This window comes from Zea mays, chromosome 7 (genome assembly GCF_902167145.1).
Source record: "Zea mays cultivar B73 chromosome 7, Zm-B73-REFERENCE-NAM-5.0, whole genome shotgun sequence".
Classification (NCBI taxonomy): domain Eukaryota; kingdom Viridiplantae; phylum Streptophyta; class Magnoliopsida; order Poales; family Poaceae; genus Zea; species Zea mays.
In genome coordinates this window covers 72,231,252-72,250,244 of record NC_050102.1, presented here as the reverse complement: position 1 = coordinate 72,250,244, position 18,993 = coordinate 72,231,252, and the positions used below count along the sequence as shown (strand labels likewise).

Here is an 18,993-nt window from a genome sequence, read left to right as displayed (position 1 = left end):
GGCAACTGTGTAGGTGTGGCACTGTGGCATGTCCCTGACCCCAGTGGCCCTCCTCTCAGATCCTCTGTCAGAGAACTGCATGTGCAGGCAAGGGCTGAAATACCTAATGAGTATTAGCCCTTGATGAGGGATTACATTGTTATTGCAAACTGAGGAAGCTCGGACATCTACATAACAACAATGTTATACTCTGTACGATTCTAATTCTACCCAGAAGTTCTTGTTTAGAGTACAAATTCTAATCAGAGGTGTTGCTTTCTAGGCATGCTGTTATGGTGGGGGTAGGTGTTGCTTTCTAGGCATGCTGTTATGGTGGGGGTTCTTAGGCGTGTGACATTGCTCAGTGAGCAGCTAGCAGATGCATAATTCGTATAATATAAGTAGCATAACCAGATCATAATCGACCCGAATTTAAAACTGTGTTGAAGATCTGGTTTAAGCATTCGATGAAAGGTGATCCCCAGATATCTTGTATTCCTTACCAGCGGTTCCATTTAGTTCATCTCTCATGAGCTATGAATAAGTGGACTTCTACTTTTGCAGGACTAACGCATGGACCGAGGAAGCGCAATGACAAGCCTGATAGCCTAGAACTCATGAAAGGGATGTCTCTACAACATGTATTATTATCCATCCCATCTTTGTTTAATGGCCACAACTGCTTTATACAATTATTCCAACTTATGCTAGATTGTGAGACATTGTATATCAATGTATTCATATTGATTCTGTTGCAATGCACGGGCACTCACCTATAACAATATAACACACATATATACATAAGTTATCGTGTTATTATATAGTTTCGTTGCAACGCACGGGCACTCATCTAGTAGTAATAGAGAAAGGAAAACAGAAGTGTGCCATGCTCTGCGTCCTCTTCTTTCGCGGCTCCCTTCTCCCGTCTTCCTACCTGGCTACCTCCGGTCTCCAGACCCGAAACGCTGACGCCAAATCAAATCAAACCTTGCTGCCTTCTGCATCCGGTAGCAGCAAGTCGCCGCTTGTGCCCTTCCTCCTCACTTTCCCTCGCTGACGCCCGATCCCCATGATTCGATTACGCGACCCGCCTTGCAAACCCTAGCTTCTCCCGCTCTCTCCCTTTCCAATGCGCCCCAAACCCTAGCTTCCCGCCCGCCCACCCGCCGGTCATGCGCGCCTCCGCCTCCGCTGTCCCCATGGAGGCCTCCGCCTCCGCCCGCAGATCCGCCGCTAGCCCCGACCCCGGCGCGAAGAAGCCGCGCCTCGCGCAGCCGCCGGCACGGGACCCCAGATCTTACGCCGCTGCCGCCGCCGCCTCCAATGGCGGCGCAAGCGCCGCCGAGCAAGCGCTGGTTGACGAGCTGCTCGGCCAGTACCGGACCGCGCTTGGGGAGCTCACCTTCAATTCCAAGCCCATCATCACCAACCTCACCATCATCGCTGGCGAGAACCTCCAGGCCGCTAAGCCCATCGCCGCCGTAATCTGCGCCAACATCCTCGAGGTGACCTTTGTCTTTGACTCCTCTTACGCTCGTCAAACTGCCGTCTCCCCTTCTTCCTCAATTCACCATGTAAAAGTAACTCTAAGGCGCCAAGCATCCACTGGCGGTCCCTTATGCTAGATACAGCACGTGTGCTTGGTGGTGTGGTATGATTTCCAAGCCTCTGTGCATTGTGCACACTAGTGTCCACGCTAGCTATCAAGATCAGTCGCTGTGATGTCGCAAACGAGTTGTGTGTACAGTAGATGCAAAAGGAAATGCTGATTTACCTATCTTTGCTGAGAAATCTCTTTCCCATCTCTTTTCTCTCCCTCTTGCTCTCTTGTGTCCGCTGAGCTTGTTTTGTGATACTAATATACGTGATTTATATGATTTCAAACGCAAAGTTCCTCGTTCAACTTTGTTTGAACTTTGTTTCTGAAGTGTTTATTGATGTTGGGTACCAGTCGAAATTCTATGAAGAACTACAACATGGCAACATAATTAAATTATGGGGCAATTGTGATTATACACTTCTGATCTTGCAATTGTGATTTTACCTCTCCTTTTTTAACTTTGTGATTTTATCCCTATGCTTTGAAAATGAAGCTGCGCCCTCTCCTTTAACACCATTAGCGAAAATCGGAATTAGTGATTAAAAAATAAAAAATAAGGGGTAAAATTACAATTGCAAGGGGAGAGAAGGGTATAATCACAATCAACCCTGAAAAATTCAACATTTTTTCAGGGTTAATTATGATTATACCCTTCTCTCACCTTGCAATTGTGATTTTACTCCTGGTTTTTTATTTTTAATCACTAATTTTGATTTTCATCAGCTTCGTTTTCAAAACAGTGTGGTAAAATCACAAAGTTGAAAAACAAGGGGTAAAATCGAATTGCAATGTGGTAGAAGGGATCACAATTGCTCCCTCTCATTTTCGAAGGGGATGAAGTGGAGAAGGGACCTGATAAATATATTCATACGCCGAAACTCATGAAAAATTACGAAGTTTAAAAATGGAAGTTGCAATGGCATGACGAAGGTAAGATTCACGTTCCCTTAAATGATTGAACTTACAAGAAGCACATTATCAATGAACAAGTCATAAAGTAGGGAACTAGATGTGCAACTGAAGCTAAGTATGTAAAGACCGTGTTATCATGTATCTTTGGAAGTTCTCTTGACAGATGTAAAGACCGTGTTATCATATATCTTTGGAAGTTCTCTTGACAGGGGATAGATACAGGAGCAGGGATGTAAAATGCCGATCTCTGTAGCAGTAACACTGTTAATCTATTTATAGGATCAAGCTGCTATATACCTTCATATGAAATTACAATTTTGCCCTCCCTATTACATAATTGTCATACTCAGCAACAGGAGTACAATTTCGTCATTTTATGTCTTTGACGTGCCGTGTACAACTTTTCTTTTCCCTGTACTGTAAGGCTTTGGCTTCATTGGTCAGCGCCTTTGACTTCGAAGACATTAGGGCTTCGGTGCTTTGAAGATGTTAGGGCTTTGGCGCTTCAAAGATGTTAGGGCTTGGACGTTTCGAAGACGTTAGAGCTTTGGCTTCTTTTATTCATCCGAAGGTTCAGCTTCATCATTGGTCCGAAGCTCACCTATGCTTCAGATTTGATTTCTTTCGTTACCTTGAAACTGTAAACTGGACAGGCCTCTGTTAATATGGACCTTCGGTCAGGGACTCTCCACATTAATTGGTTTATATAAGTTTGAGACTCCTGTGACATGGCAAAACAAATATGAACATTGTGTTTTGACTTTTGGACCACCCTCTGCTAATTAGAGGGCTACAGCAGTTACCACTGGTATGAAAACATCATAAGTTGTCAGCAGCATGGTTGAACATTGAACCAGGCTTCAAAAGCGTTTCAATCCCACACTCTCCATAAACTTGTGTACAGATTATATCCTCACGTTGCAGTAACTATTATACTATTCTCATGCTGACCAGTGAAGAAGTTATCACTTTGTGTACCCTAATCTGTTGAATTGCAATATGTTCCAGATTTCAGAAAGTTCTACTACAAACTGAAGTTTATGATACACCGTCTTGTACATATGAAAAATATGTCCATGCACTGGTAAAAGGACATGGAATTGCGAAGTATAATATATGCCACAAGTGTGGCCTGCACTGTGCTTCTCCTTACACTCCTGGATAACCGCTGAGCATTAGTTGACTTGGTTTGTGTATTACTTTGTGTAACCTTGCTGCTTTACATGGTTTGAGACGGCATGTTATCTATGCTCGTTTTGTTTCGTTGGTTGTGTTCTAAAATGAAACATTACTGGATTCTTTAGAAGTAAGGTTGAGTCCTAGTCACTGGATGAAAGGAATGACGAATAAACACAATTGAACCTTCTCAGATATGTAGTTGTGTGAATTGTAAGACTCGCACCGTTGTATATGTTCTGTTTTCAAATCATATCTGCCAGTGTTCTTGTCTTGAATCCACATTGTCGAGGTATATCAACATGTGGTTTTTCTTGTCACCCTGTATTACTATAATCCACTATAGTGTTACACAATTGTTATGCACTATGTATGGAGGAGGGGGTGTATCTGTTTTATTTGATGGTTGCTTGTCCCTGTAGGTTCCAAGTGAACAGAAACTACCATCGCTGTATCTGCTTGACAGTATTGTAAAAAATATTGGAAAAGATTATGTCAAACATTTCTCAGCAAGATTACCAGAGGTTAGTATTTCATTTTGCACCATCTTCTTGACATGGGAACAGAGATGGTTCCTACCCCTGGAAACCATATTTATTTATTGAGAGGATGACTTGGACATCACAATAACTAAGTTTTCTTTGGTTGTATTTTTCATTTTTGCTAGGTGTTCTGCAAGGCATATAAACAAGTTGATCCTTCTATACATCATAGCATGAGGCATCTTTTTGGAACATGGAAAGGAGTGTTTCCTCTACCTCCTCTCCAAACGATTGAGAAGGAACTTGGTTTTCAGTCATCTACCAATGGATTATCAGGTGCTGCACCATCAAGGACTGATTCTCAATCGCCGCGTCCATCCAATAGCATACATGTAAATCCAAAATATTTGGAAGCGAGGCAGCAGCTCAATCAACCAACTAAGGCAAGATATTCTTTCTCAAGTTATGTTGATACACCTGTTCATTCCTTTGACCTCTTGGACATAATCAAAATATGTACCATGTGTAGCATTGTGGCTGCCACTTTGTTCTTTTGCACCCCATGTGATTTTGTTCCTGGTTCTGTTTTCCCCTTACTTTGGACAGGGGATACTTGGAAGTGGTGCTAAGACAGCTGTAATTGCTGATACAGACGATGATATTGAGAGGGCTAATAGGCTAGGTACTGAAAGAAGTGCAGGGAGACGATTGGATGCTCCTAATGCTAGACCTGTAAGTTGTCTGCTCTCTTTGGTTCTTTTGACATCTCTTCATGTAAAATGGCAAAAAAGTGTCATTGCTCCTTGTGTTATTCACGGTTTTCTTCTTCTTCTAATATACTACTTCTAACTGTAACATGCAGAACATAGAGCACATTCAGAGGGACCCTTTTAGCAATCCTATTCATGAAAAACTTGCAGGTAGAGATGTGAGGGGCCTTGGATTCTCCAACACTTCACAGCAGGCTGTTGTGGGAACTGGTCAAGTTCGCTCAAAACCCAGAGGCCAAGATGGAATTGGGGGACCCTATTATGCCTCTGGTGTTGTGTCTTCTGAAGAAAAAATTGACAAGCGCAGCAACTTTTATACAAGCAAGGATGTTCGGCCATCAGGATCTGTACATTTCGATAGTGCTCTTCTTCCAACTCGATCAATTAATGCTAATAGAGTTGGTAGGCCTTCATCAAACAAAAGCTGGAAGCACTCTGAGGAAGAAGAATATGTTTGGGATGATGTACCCTCTAAAACAACAGAATATAGTGGTACCCATAATATAATAAAAGGAGAATGGATGTCTGATGATGGCAATGCTAAGTTTGCAAGCCTCCAAAGTGCTAAATGGGCAGATGCAGGACCTGTGGAATGTATAGATCCCAAGACACATAAAGTTGATAATGTGTCAAGATTTGGATTTGCAGCAGGTCAAGAAAGAAGAATTTCAGCATACATGGTATGTGTCTCAATCATTGAAAGAAAATTATATTAAGTATCGAGTAAATATTGATATGCTAATTGTTGCTACATAATAATGCCAGAGATGTTTTAAACATGCACCTTGTTGGAAAGTATTATAATACTACTTTTCAATTGTTCAGGATCAGGAAGAGTACCTTCTTGGCAAGCGTGAGGTGGAAGCTAGAATTGATAGGGAAATTAGGCCCTATGGACAACAGTTCCCAGCAGCTCGAGATTCCTCTCTCTGGGTGTCCCAGGAAAAAGCACTCCCCGACAATGGGTTGGACCCTTGGGTATCAAAGTTTTCAAATCAGCCAGCAGAGATGTCCATTTGTACTGGCACCATGCCAGCAAGTATCATATCATCTGTACCTGTTAGGTTATCAGGACACTATGCTGGAAGGTCAAACCTAGATACTACAAATAGTGTGCCAATAAGATCAACTGAGGCTTTTGGGCAGCAGAAGCATAGATATTGGTCATCTTCCCCTCCACAAGCTCACCCACCTTCATCTACTGCACCCTTTGCACGTCAGGGTTCTCCAAATCATGACGAGTCTGATTTTTATCCTTCTGGATCATTTTCTCAATTGGGCCAAGATCCTCAAGAAGAATATAGCCAGAGAGCATTGCCTGTACTTGCTAAAGGTTCTCATGTTGTGGTTCACAATGATGAACTTACTCAGGGCCAACCTAGTCTACAGGCAACCCTGCAGACACAAAAGTACCCTATCATACAGTCCAAGTCACATATTAATCCATCTGATCAATTGCAAGCAAGCTTTTTGTGTGAAAATTCTCCATCACTGTTCAGACCTTCCATTCAGCTTGGAGAAGTATCTTTACCCAGTGATTCCACCCCTATAAGCTCAGATCTGACAAGTGCTAGTAATTTGTTGGCTGGTCTCATAAAGAGTGGGTTCAAACCAAGTAACCACAGTGATGCACAGCCTCTTGGTCCGAGTGGCTCACTTCTAGTGGCTTCTTTATCACTTCAAAATGCTGCTGGTGAAAATACCATTTTGCAGACACAGACACCAAACACTTCTCGTCCACCATTGCCACCAGGTCTACCACCACCTCCATCAACACAGAGTGCAGAGAAAGCTGCGCCGCTCTCGAGTCTTCTCAGTTCCCTGGTTGCAAAGGGATTAATCTCTTCTCCTGCCTCTGATTCATCTGATGCTGTCATTTCACAGCCAAATAAAGAATCAAGCATAAATGGTAAAGATGTCGCAGCTTCAGGTGTGCCTTTGCCAGCTCTGAAGTCTTCATTTGGTAAGGTGTCATCATCTAATTCTGATTCATCTGCCCCACCAAACGCTTCGTTACCCAAAGCTATCGAAATTGAGATGGGTGACCTCATTGGCCTGGAGTTCAAGCCAGAGAAACTTCGCAAGTACCATGAGCATGTAATTAGCTACCTCGATGACCAAAGCCATCAGTGTAAAATGTGTGGTAATAGGTTCGGGCTTGAAGAACTGAGTTTGCACACATCAAGCTGTGGGCCAAGGGAGTCAAGGACTATCTATACTGGTATCGCACCTAAGAGATGGTATCCTAGCAGGAACATTTACATTGATGGATCACATGAAATTGAGGATAGCGCTGAGGCTTCTGATGCAGGTTTAGGTTCTGCAGAAGTGTGTGAGTTTATGGTCCATGCAGACGAGAGGCAAATTATCTGTGCACTGTGTGGGGAACCATTTGATGACGTATATTCTTTTGAGAAGGGGAACTGGATGTACAAGGATGCAGTATTCTTGGATTATGCCAAGGGTAAAAATAGCTGCGGAAACAATGTTAAGGGTGAAGAGCATGTGCCTATAGTCCATGTAAGATGTATGCCAAGAGGCTCAAACGATGGCATGGACGTTGACTAGAATGGTTGTTCACAGAAGCCAAGTTCTCGAGGGGCCTAGAGGTGGATGAGGCTGAAGCTGGTGTTTGCACGAGGCAATGTGCATCATCAGGTGGTCTGCGGCAACTGGGCTTAAGACATACATGTAAGATGCTTGGTGGAGGTGGCAGGCGTTATCAGAAACAAATCTTGCGAAGATCTGCAACCATCCATGGATTTAACCATGCCCTTTACAAAGTGCTTACACAAAGAATAAAGCCCCAGAGGAGCACTTCGGCCATGCGGTTCAGAATTATCAAAATCTTCATATTTTTGGTCTCCATCTGAGAAGGGGCTGGGTCTTTATGTTGATACAAAGAGAGCTTTGCAAGAGGATGTCAAAAGAATGTATGATTTCTTTACGTGGAAAAGGGGTATGATATCCCGCATGTAAGTTGAGCACTGCTGTTTTCTGACGATACGTTTCTTGACTGTTAGGAATTTTTGCACTACGAAACTGATAATACAACATGATAGAGGCAGGACTAAGGGGAATGTTTGGTTTACATCGGATGTTTGAATACCAAATTAAATATAGTTTAATTATAAAAATGGATGAAGACGAAATGAATGAGACAAATTTATTAACTATAATTAAATCCACGATTAGCATAATGTGTTACCGTTTAGTCATTACTCCCTTTGCTTCCTTTTAGAAGTCATTTTTGACAGCATTTCACATATTAAGATAGATGCTAATTTTCGGTTGTACACTTAATAAATGCGATTAGTTCTTCTAACAAGCAATCTTTCTTAAGGCACGTGCAATCTATAGACACTTGATTAGTTTTTTTTGAAGTACAAGAAAGCTAAGAGGCTATATAATACAACTCTAGGCCTTTGTTTTTTAAATATAGATAGAAGACAATATGTATGAAGAGTCGTGTAAAAACGGGTTATTCGTGAGCTCGTCTCTTAGATTTGTTTAATTAACCTATATAATTAACCTATACTGACATCTCAAAAGACTATTAAATAGGGTTACATGCCCTTATCTCACCTGGTTAACAAAAACTCACCAAACGCTCTCATTCGATGTGTTGGGGGCGAAGGCGCAACGCCTCCTTGCTCGATCGACTACATGGCAAAAAGCGGAATATGTCAGAAGGGATTCAAGCGAAGACCAAAGAGCGTGAAGACTAAAGAGCGAGAGCTCCACTATGGAGGGAGTGCATAGAGTGCGCGAAGGCTTGAGTACTCCCTCCGTCTCGACGTGTCAGAACGAAGACCGCCGAGAATTCCGAAGGCTGAGCACGTGGAACGTGAAGACCATGTGTTGTTACCCGCTCGTTATTGTAATAAGGGGCCACGTATAACCGGCCCATGTTACAGGGTCCCACTTGTAAGCCGCTATAAGGGTAGAGTTGTTAGTGTGTATGTCTATGCTTGTAATTAATCACGCTGTAATGACCCACCATAACCCCCGAAGGGGAATATTCTGGGGATAACGTAGGTAGTCGAGGGCACAATCGTCTTTGACAGGATATAGCTGTCCCTCGGTTACCTATAAATACCCCCGTACAACACCATTATGGGGGACAGAAAACACTGTTTCCCTAATACTGTGTGTTAAGCGTTATCAAACTATTTCCTGTTCTCCCATTGTTTGAGCTAGGATGACCACGGGTTAGCGAGTTCCAACATTTGGTGCCCACCGTGCTACGAAAAACCATTCCCGCGATGGCCCCAAAGAGAGCGACTTCGAAGGCTGCCACTTCCATTGACGATGCAGCGAAGACGACCCTTCTGGTTGAAAAAAGGCAAGGCTCCCATTGAGGACGACATCCCTCAGAAGGTTTTCGACGATGAGACCGTCAACAGCAAAAGGCAACACCAAGACAATCTTCCTACGTCGGAGGGCACCGAGCGCACCTGCAGCTCTGAGGGAGTACCTCAGGCACCCCGCCAGGCTTCACCCCTAGAGGCAGAAGACATCGTCGAAGATGGCGAAATCTTAGACATTTCAGCCAAAGACCAACTCAAACTATGAGCCCTTCTCATCAAGAATAATCATTTACAGAAACAAAAAGAAATACTTGCAGCCAGGCGCCAGCGCATCACCATGGAAGCCAAGGTCAGACAGATGATACTAGATGAGGAGTAGAAGACCAGAGAGCTAGAACTAGGACTAGAACAACAAATTGCAGATATGCAAGGCGAAGGCTCACACCACATGCAGCAGAGCCCTCTCATCGTTCTTACCACTTTCGAGGGGATAAATTACCTTGACGAGTGAAGCCCACTTGCACCACAACTCCAGGCTTCACCTTGGCCTAGCAACATCAGAGCAGGTGCTTACCCCAAGTACAATGGTAGCACATACCCAGCATAGTACATCATGAGCTACCAGGTTGCGATTGCATCATTCGGAGGGGACAACGCCACCATGGCCAAATCCTTCATTATAGCATTCGAAGGCCCAGCCCTGACATGGTACACCAGATTGCCGCCACTATCAATCAAGTCATGGAAAGCACTTCGCGACAAGTTCTCGTTAAACTTCCAAAGATACAGGCCAGACATAGATGCCCTAGCTGAATTATCAATCTACAGACAGTAGGAGAAAGAAACCCTCGGGAGTACTATAAAAAGTTACTCCTACTAAAGTCACAACTGCCATCTGTCGATGAACATATAGCCATTTGTTGTTCACTTGTTCTCAACTGCTTCGGATCAAGAACAAGGCAACACATTTGTTATATGTTAAAAACCTTCGTCCTTCGAAGCATTATTCCCTCTCGGGTATAATGAATTTTAGATGAAGATCATGAAGGAAAAGTCCTCATCATTCGTAGATATAAGAATACATTTACAAGATGTAAAATCAAGCCACATATTTATTTCATAACGAAGATATAGATACTATTAAAGTTTGTATTACATCGATACCTTCGGCTTGCTTGAAGACAATGACGCAAGAGCAATTACAATCCAACGTGAATAGTACGGGGTACTGTTCATCTATTTATAGACAATCGTACAGCTTCGTGTGTTATTACATTCATGCCCTCAACAATTACATATAGGGTTTACAAATGTCACAGGGACGACATTGTCATTTGCATTCAATAACTTGAACAACACCTTCTCCCTACATCGTCTTCCTGCTTCACCATGATGAAGCTTGCTTCGTCATACTTCCCTTGAGTTATGTCGAAGCTTTCCTGGTAACGAAGTTCCTGTAATACTTAGTAATATGCTGAAAACAAATAGTAACCTTGTTTTTGAGGACCTTCGGAAGACGAAGGATCCCAACACCATCCACTGCGCAATCAGTGGTCTTCGTTGGCGTTTTATACAGTCATTGCATAAGAGACCCACCCAAAAACTTGCAAGAGCTATATCAGTTATTCAAAAAGTATGCCCAGTCCAAAGAGCTCCACCATCAAAAGATCGAATCGCAGTGGAACCCAAGGACACTCCGCAGTCTAGCAGGACATGGGTCAGACCCGCGTAGTCCGACTCCGGCCGGACAAACCGCAACCAGCCACAAGTGAACACTATCGCCAATCAACAACAGGCTGGAGACATCGCTCGTAGCCAAGAGTACCCCACACAACAGGGCCACGACAGCAACCCTAGATGTAGAGGTAAAGGCCGAGTCCCACAACCCTGAAGGTTCTACTGCCTTTTTCACGGTGAAGACTCCTTGTACCCCACTAGAGACTGCCCTAAAACCAAGGCTACCAAAGATAGGATGGCCAGAAATCAACCAGCCGACAACCAATGAGTTGTCGCACACACCTACCACCCCCAACAATACCACCAGCGATAATTCCACAATGAACCATTCCACCCCACCAGCAAAACCATATGTACCAGCAACACCAAGAGATCCAAGCCCTTCCTCCACCACCACCAGCAGCACCCAAACAAGAGGACTTCGCCGATCAACCTTTCCGTGAGGTCATTTACATGATTACCGGGGGATCGAGCGTAGACATCGACACTAAATGACAGAAGAAAGATCACTACCGAAGAGTCAATCACGTAGCCCTTACTAGGGCGGTGGTTTAGACAAAATGGTCTCATATACCAATCACCTTCGACGCAAGAGACATCGACCTACGTAGTGCGCCACATGCAGATGCCATGGTGATCAACTGTCAGGTGGCAGGATGGGATTTACACAAGGTACTTGTCGACAATAGCAGTCAGGCCGACATCATCTTCTTGCACGCCTTCGACCGATTAGGCATCAACCATAGCCTACTCAAGCCTGCAGATAACCCTTTATACAATTTTGGAGGCAAAGGCACTTTTCCAATCGGCAAAATAAAGCTACCACTGTCTTTTGGCACTGTGCCCAACGAGCAAAGTGAGCAAGTCACCTTCGACATAGTCGACATGGTCTACCCTTACAACGCCATAATGGGGCGAGGATCCATTAATAAGTTTGAGGCAGCAATACACGAACTCTACATATGCATGAAAATCCCAAGCCCTCAAGGTGTAATCACAATATATGGCGATCAACAGGCAGCCAGGAACATAGAAAAAGACTTCGTCCTAGGCCAGTGAAATGTGCATTGTCTAACGACAAAATACAAAGACACCAAAAGTCCTCGCACAACCAAAAACAAAAAAGTTAACACACAAATGTAGAGTAACGAAGGAACCAAGACAGCCCCCCTCGACCCCGCAACCCCCAAGCAAACAGTTTTAATCAGCGAAGACCTCTTGCCAAACGAAGAAGCAAGACTTCTCTCCTGCCTTAACCGCAACAAGGATGTCTTCGCATGGTCTTCTTTAGACCTAGTCGGGGTCAGCCACACAATCATTGAGCACAATCTAGGCATCGACTCCTCTATGCGCCTAAGGAACAACGACTGCGAAAAATGTCTGACAAAAAGATAGAAGCTGTGAAAGTCGAAGTGCACCATTTATTAGAAGCGAAATTTATCGAGCCAATTGCCTACCCACCTGGCTCGCCAATGTCGTCATGGTGCAGAAGAAAAATGGGAAATGGAGAATGTGCATCGATTTCACCAACCTCAACAAAGCCTACCCAAAGGATAACTTTCCTTTACCACGAATTGACAAGATAGTTGATTCTGCAGTTGGCTGCGATGTCATGTCTCTCTTGGATTGCTTCTCGGGCTATCATGAGATCTATATGAAAGAAGAAGACAAGGCCAACACAAGTTTCATCACACCCTTCGGCGCATACTGTTTCGTGCGAATGCCCGAAGGACTCAAGAACGCCAGATCAACTTTCTCCCGCCTCACCAAAAAAATCCTTGAAGACCAGATGGGCTGCAACGTTTTCATGTATGTTGATGAGATAGTCGTTGTGTCGGGGACCATAATTAGGGGTACCCCCAAGACTCCTAATCTCACCTGGTAACCCCCATCAGCACAAAGCTGCAAAGGCCTGATGGGTGCGATTAAGTCAAGGCTCGGTCCACTCAAGGGACACGATCTCGCCTCGCCCGAGCCCAGCCTCGGGCAAGGGCAGCCGACCCCGGAGGATTTACGTCTCGCCCGAGGGCCCCCTCAAGCAACGGACACACCTTCGGCTCGCCCGAGGCCCAGCCTTCGCCAAGAAGCAACCTTGGCCAAATCGTCACGCCGACCGACCGTATCGCAGGAGCATTTAATGCAAGGATGGCCTGACACCTCATCCTGACGCGCACCCTTCAGTCGACAGAGCCGAAGTGACCGCAGTCACTTCGCCGCTCCACTGACTGGCCTGACAAGAGGACAACGCCGCCTGCGCCGCTCCGACTGCTGTGCCACTCGACAGAGTGAGGCTGATAGCAGCCAAGTCCGGCCTCGGGCGCCATAGGAAGCTCCGCCTCGCCCGACCCCAGGGCTCGGACTCGGCCTCAGCCCCGGAAGACGAAGAACTCCGCCTCGCCCGACCCCAGGGCTCAGACTCGGCCTCGGCCCCGGAAGACGACGAACTCCGCCTCGCCCGACCCCAGGGCTCGGACTCGGCCCTGGCCTCAGCCGACGGTCTCCGCCTCGCCCGACCCAGGGGCTCGGACTCGACCTCGACCTCGGAAGACAGACTCGACCTCGACCTCGGAGGAGCCTCCGCCTCGCCCGACCCAGGGCTCGGACCGACCACGTCACAGGAGGGGCCATCATCACCCTACCCCTAGCTAGCTCTGGCTACGGGGAACAAGACCGGCGTCCCATCTGGCTCGCCCCGGTAAAACAAATAATGATGGCGCCCTGCGTGCTCCATGACGACGGCGGCTCTCAGCCCCCCTTACGGAAGCAAGGAGACGTCAGCAAGGACTCGACAGCCCCGACAGCTGTCCTTCCGCCAGGCTCCAGCGCTCCTCCGACGGCCACGACATCTCATGAACAGGGTGCCAAAACCTCTCCGGCTACCACGACGGCATGTACTTAGGGCACTAGCTCCTCTCTGCTAGACACGTTAGCACACTGCTACATCTCCCATTGTACACCTGGACCCTCTCCTTATGCCTATAAAAGGAAGGTCCAGGGCCCTCTTACGGAAGGTTGGCCGCGCGGGGAGGACGGGACGACGCGTGCAGGCCTCTCGCTCCCTCCCACGCGGACGCTTGTAACCCCCTACTGCAAGCGCACCCGACCTGGGCGCGGGACAAACATGAAGGCCGCGGGTTTCCCATTTTACGCCTGCCTCCCTCCGGTTTTCCCCCCTTCGCGCTCCGTCTCGCGCCGACCCATCTGGGCTGTGGCACGCGGCGACAATTTACTCGTCGGTCTAGGGACCCCCGGGGTCGAAACGCCGACAGTTGGCGCGCCAGGTAGGGGCCTGCTGCGTGTTGACGAACAGCTTCCCGTCAAGCTCCAGATGGGTAGTCTCCAGCAACCTTTCCAGCCCAGAACGGTGCTCCGTTTCGGGAGTCTTGAGTTCATGTCCCTCGACGGCGGCTACGACATGATACTCCTTCCCCCGTCGCGCGACAGCGACAATGGCGGCCGACAACTCGCCCGCCGGCGGCGGAGTCGACGACGTCTTCCCCACGTGGCGGAAGAACAACATTCAGGTTTGTCCCGTCGTCTCCCCCGCCGACGAAGGAGGAGGCGGGGTAACCAAGGCCAAGCAGGAGACGGCACCTCGTCGGCTGTCGAGCGAGTCGATGGCGCCGGCGCCCCAACGGGGGACACGTCGGGCATCGACCTCGCGTCTGAGACGAAGACGAGCGCCGTTTCCCCGCAACACGCCAACTCCAAGCGGACGGATGACGCCAGCACGCTCGCAAAGGACTTGCTGGGCGTCACCCTCGTACCTGAGACAACGGTGCAGTCTGCCCCTGACGTGACTTCGTCACCGCCCGTCGACCAAGAGGTACCGACCGATTCCCATCTCGTGCCTTTTGGATTCATCCTCGACCCACCAAGCGACTTCGCTTCGGTGGACGCTTTCATAGAGGCGAGTCCAAACCCTCCGGGGTACGGTATGCGGTCACCCTGGGACCGGACGACAGCCGTCTCGACCTACGGGCCCTCAGGTTCCGAGGAAGATGACGAGCCCGACTTTTGTTGGGATTTCTCCGGACTTGGTAACCCCAGTGCCATGCGGGACTTCGTGACCGCATGCGACTACTGCCTTTCCGATTGTTCCGACGGTAGCCGCAGCTTCGGCGACGAGGACTGCGGCCCAAGTCGTGAATGGTTCCACATCGATCTAGGGGGTCCCGACGAAGGCAACCATCTTGGTATACCGGAAAACGGTGATCCTCCTAGGCCTGCGCCTCGCGTTGACATCCTTCGGGAGCTAGCTGTGGTCCCAGTTCCTGCGGGGGGTCAGGACTCACAGCTCGAGCAAATCCGCGAGATGTAGGCCAGGCTCGACGAGGGAGTAGGAACACTTGAGCCGTTCCGCCGGGACACCGGCAGGAATGGGCAGGCCAACCTCCGGCCGGAGAAGCGCGTCATCTACCCCAGGGCATCCAGCACCGCATCGCCGACGATGTCAGGGCAAGGCCGCCACCGGCTTCCAGTGGGGTCGGCCAGAACCTGGTTGCAGCGGCAATACTTCTCTGCGCGATGCCGGAGCCATCAACCACCGAGGGGCGGCGTATCCAGGGAGAGCTCAAGAATCTCCTGGAGGATGCCGCGGTCCGACGGGCCAAAAGCTCTGCCTCCTGAAGGCAAGGGTACCCCTCGGAACATCGCGCCGGGACTTCCCGATTCATGCGGGAAGCCTCGGTCCACACCGGGCGCACGCGCAACACAGCGCCTGCGGCCCCGGGTCGCCTCGGCAACGAGCACCATCACCGCAACCGTCGAACCCACCTCGACGAGAGGGTGCGCCGAGGCTACCACCCCAGGCGTGGGGGACGCTACGACAGCGGGGAGGATCAGAGTCCCTCGCCCGAACCACCCGGTCTGCAGGCTTTTAGCCGGGCCATACGACGGGCACCGTTCCCAACCCGGTTCTGAACCCCGACTACTATCACAAAGTACTCGGGGGAGACGAGGCCGGAACTGTGGCTCGCGGATTACCGGCTGGCCTGCCAACTGGGTGGAACGGATGATGACAACCTCATCATCCGCAACCTCCCCTGTTCCTCTTCGACACCGCTCGAGCCTGGCTGGAGCATTTGCCTCCGGGGCAGATCTCCAACTAGGACGACCTGGTCCAAGCCTTCGCCGGCAACTTCCAGGGCACGTACGTGCGCCCTGGGAACTCCTGCGATCTCCGAAGCTGCCGCCAGCAGCCGGGAGAGTCTCTCCGGGACTACATCCGGCGATTCTCGAAGCAGCGCACCGAGCTGCCCAACGTCAGCGACTCGAATGTCATCGGCGCGTTCCTCGCCGGCACCACCTGCCGCGACCTGGTGAGCAAGCTGGGTCACAAGACCCCCACCAGGGCGAGCGAGCTGATGGACATCGCCACCAAGTTCGCCTCTGGCCAGGAGGCGGTTGAGGCCATCTTCCGAAAGGACAAGCAGCCCCAGGGCCGCCCGCGGAAGATGTCCCCGAGGCGTCTACTCAGCGCGGCACCAAGAAGAAAGGCAAGAAGAAGTCGCAAGCGAAACGCGACGCCGCCGACGCGGACCTTGTCGCCGCTGCTGAGTACAAGAACCCTCGGAAACCTCCCGGAGGCGCCAATCTCTTTGACAAGATGCTCAAGGAGCCGTGCCCCTATCATCAGGGGCCCGTCAAGCACACCCTTGAGGAATGCGCCATGCTTCGGCGCCACTTTCACAAGGCCGGGCCACCTGCGGAAGGTGGCAGGGCCCACAACAACGACAAGAGGGAGGATCACAAGGCAGAGGAGTTCCCCGAGGTCCACGACTGCTTCATGATCTACGGTGGACCAGTGGCGAACCCCTTGGCTCGGCACCGCAAGCAAGAGTGTCGGGAGGTCTGCTCGGTAAAGGTGGCGGCGCCAGTCTACCTAGACTGGTCCGACAAGCCCATCACCTTCGACCAGGGCGACCACCCCGATCGCGTGCCGAGTCCAGGGAAATACCCGCTCGTTGTCGACCCCGTCATCGGCAACGTCAGGCTCACCAAGGTCCTCATGGACGGAGGCAGCAGCCTCAACATCATCTACGGCGAGACCCTCGGGCTCCTGCGGATCGATCTGTCCTCGGTCCGGGCAGGCGCGACGCCTTTCCACGGGATCATCCCCGGGAAACGCGTCCAGCCCCTCGGACAACTCGATCTACCCGTCTGCTTCGGGACTCCCTCCAACTTCCGAAGGGAAACCCTCACGTTCGAGGTGGTCGAGTTCCGAGGAACCTACCAAGCAGTGTTGGGCAGGCCATGCTACGCCAAGTTCATGGCCGTCCCCAATTACACCTACCTCAAGCTCAAGATGCCGGGCCCCAACGGGGTCATTACCGTCGGCCCCACGTACCGACACGCGTACGAATGCGACGTGGAGTGCGTGGAGTACGCCGAGGCCCTCGCCGAATCCGAGGCCCTCATCGCCTACCTGGAGAGCCTCTCCAAGGAGGCGCCAGACGTGAAGCACCATGCCGGCAACTTCGAGCCAGCGGAGACGGTTAAGTCTGTCCCTCTCGACCCCAGCAACGACGCCTCCAAGTAGATCCGGATCGGCTCCGAGCTCGATCCCAAATTGGAAGCAGTGCTCGTCGACTTTCTCCGCGCAAACGCCGACGTTTTCGCGTGGAGTCCCTCGGACATGCCCGACATACCGAGGGATGCCGCCGAGCACTCGCTGGATATCCGAGCTGGAGCCCGACCCGTGAAGCAGCCTCTGCGCCGATTCGACGAAGAAAAGCGCAAAGCCATAGGCGAGGAGATCCACAAGCTAATGGCGGCGTGGTTCATCAAAGAGATATTCCATCCCGAATGGCTCGCCAACCCTGTGCTTGTGAGAAAGAAAGGAGGGAAATGGCGGATGTGTGTAGACTACACTGGTCTAAACAAAGCATGTCCAAAAAGTTCCCTACCCTCTGCCTCGCATCGATCAAATCGTGGATTCCACTGCTGGGTGCGAAACCCTGTCTTTCCTCGATGCCTACTCAGGGTATCACCAAATCAGGATGAAAGAGTCCGACCAGCTCGCGACTTCTTTCATCACACCTTTCGGCATGTACTGCTATGTTACCAAGCCGTTTGGTTTGAGGAATGCGGGTGCGACCTACCAAAGGTGCATGAACCACGTGTTCGGCAAACACATTGGTCGAACGGTCGAGGCTTACGTCGATGACATCGTAGTCAAGACGAGGAAAGCCTCCGACCTCCTTTCCGACCTTGAAGCGACATTCAGGTGTCTCAAGGCGAAAGGCGTAAAACTCAATCCTGAGAAGTGCGTCTTCGGAGTCCCCCGAGGCATGCTCTTGGGGTTCATCGTCTCCGAGCAGGGCATCGAGGCCAACCCGGAGAAAATCACGGCCATCACCAGCATGGGGCCCATCAAGGACTTGAAAGGCGTACAGAGGGTCATGGGATGCCTTGCGGCTCTGAGCCGCTTCATCTCGCGCCTCGGCGAAAGAGGCCTACCTCTGTACCGCCTCTTAAGAAAGGCCGAGTGCTTCACTTGGACCCCTGAGGCCGAGGAAGCCCTCGAGAACCCAAAGGCGCTCCTCACGAACGCGCCCATCTTGGTGCCCCCCGCTGTCGGAGAAGCCCTCTTGATCTACGTCGCCGCTACCACTCAGGTGGTCAGCGCTGCGATCGTGGTTGAGAGACGAGAAGAGGGGCATGCAATGCCCGTCCAGAGGCCAGTCTACTTCATCAGTGAGGTACTGTCCGAGACCAAGATCCGCTACCCACAAATTCAGAAGCTGCTGTAAGCGGTGATCCTGACGCGACGGAAGTTGCGACACTACTTCGAGTCTCATCCGGTGACTGTGGTGTCATCCTTCCCCCTGGGGGAGATCATCCAGTGCCGAGAGGCCTCGGGTAGGATTGCAAAGTGGGCAGTGGAAATCATGGGCGAGACAATCTCGTTCGCCCCTCGGAAGGCCATCAAGTCCCAAGTCTTGGCGGACTTTGTGGCTGAATGGGTTGATACCCAGCTCCCGACAGCTCCGATCCAACCGGAACTCTGGACCATGTTTTTCGAC

General features: G+C 49.8%; 1 protein-coding gene across 1 annotated transcript; it reads left to right on the top strand.

Annotated features, from left to right (window-relative positions):
* The first annotated feature begins 892 nt into the window (after window positions 1-892).
* LOC103632446 (ENTH/VHS family protein) lies at window positions 893-8,010 on the top strand. Its single transcript, XM_008654255.2, has 6 exons — window positions 893-1,484; window positions 4,090-4,191; window positions 4,335-4,592; window positions 4,756-4,881; window positions 5,012-5,599; window positions 5,745-8,010. Exons 1-6 carry the CDS (start codon window positions 1,152-1,154, stop codon window positions 7,485-7,487), a joined length of 3,150 nt encoding a protein of 1,049 aa, XP_008652477.1. The 5' UTR covers window positions 893-1,151; the 3' UTR covers window positions 7,488-8,010.
* Window positions 8,011-18,993: the final 10,983 nt, after the last annotated feature.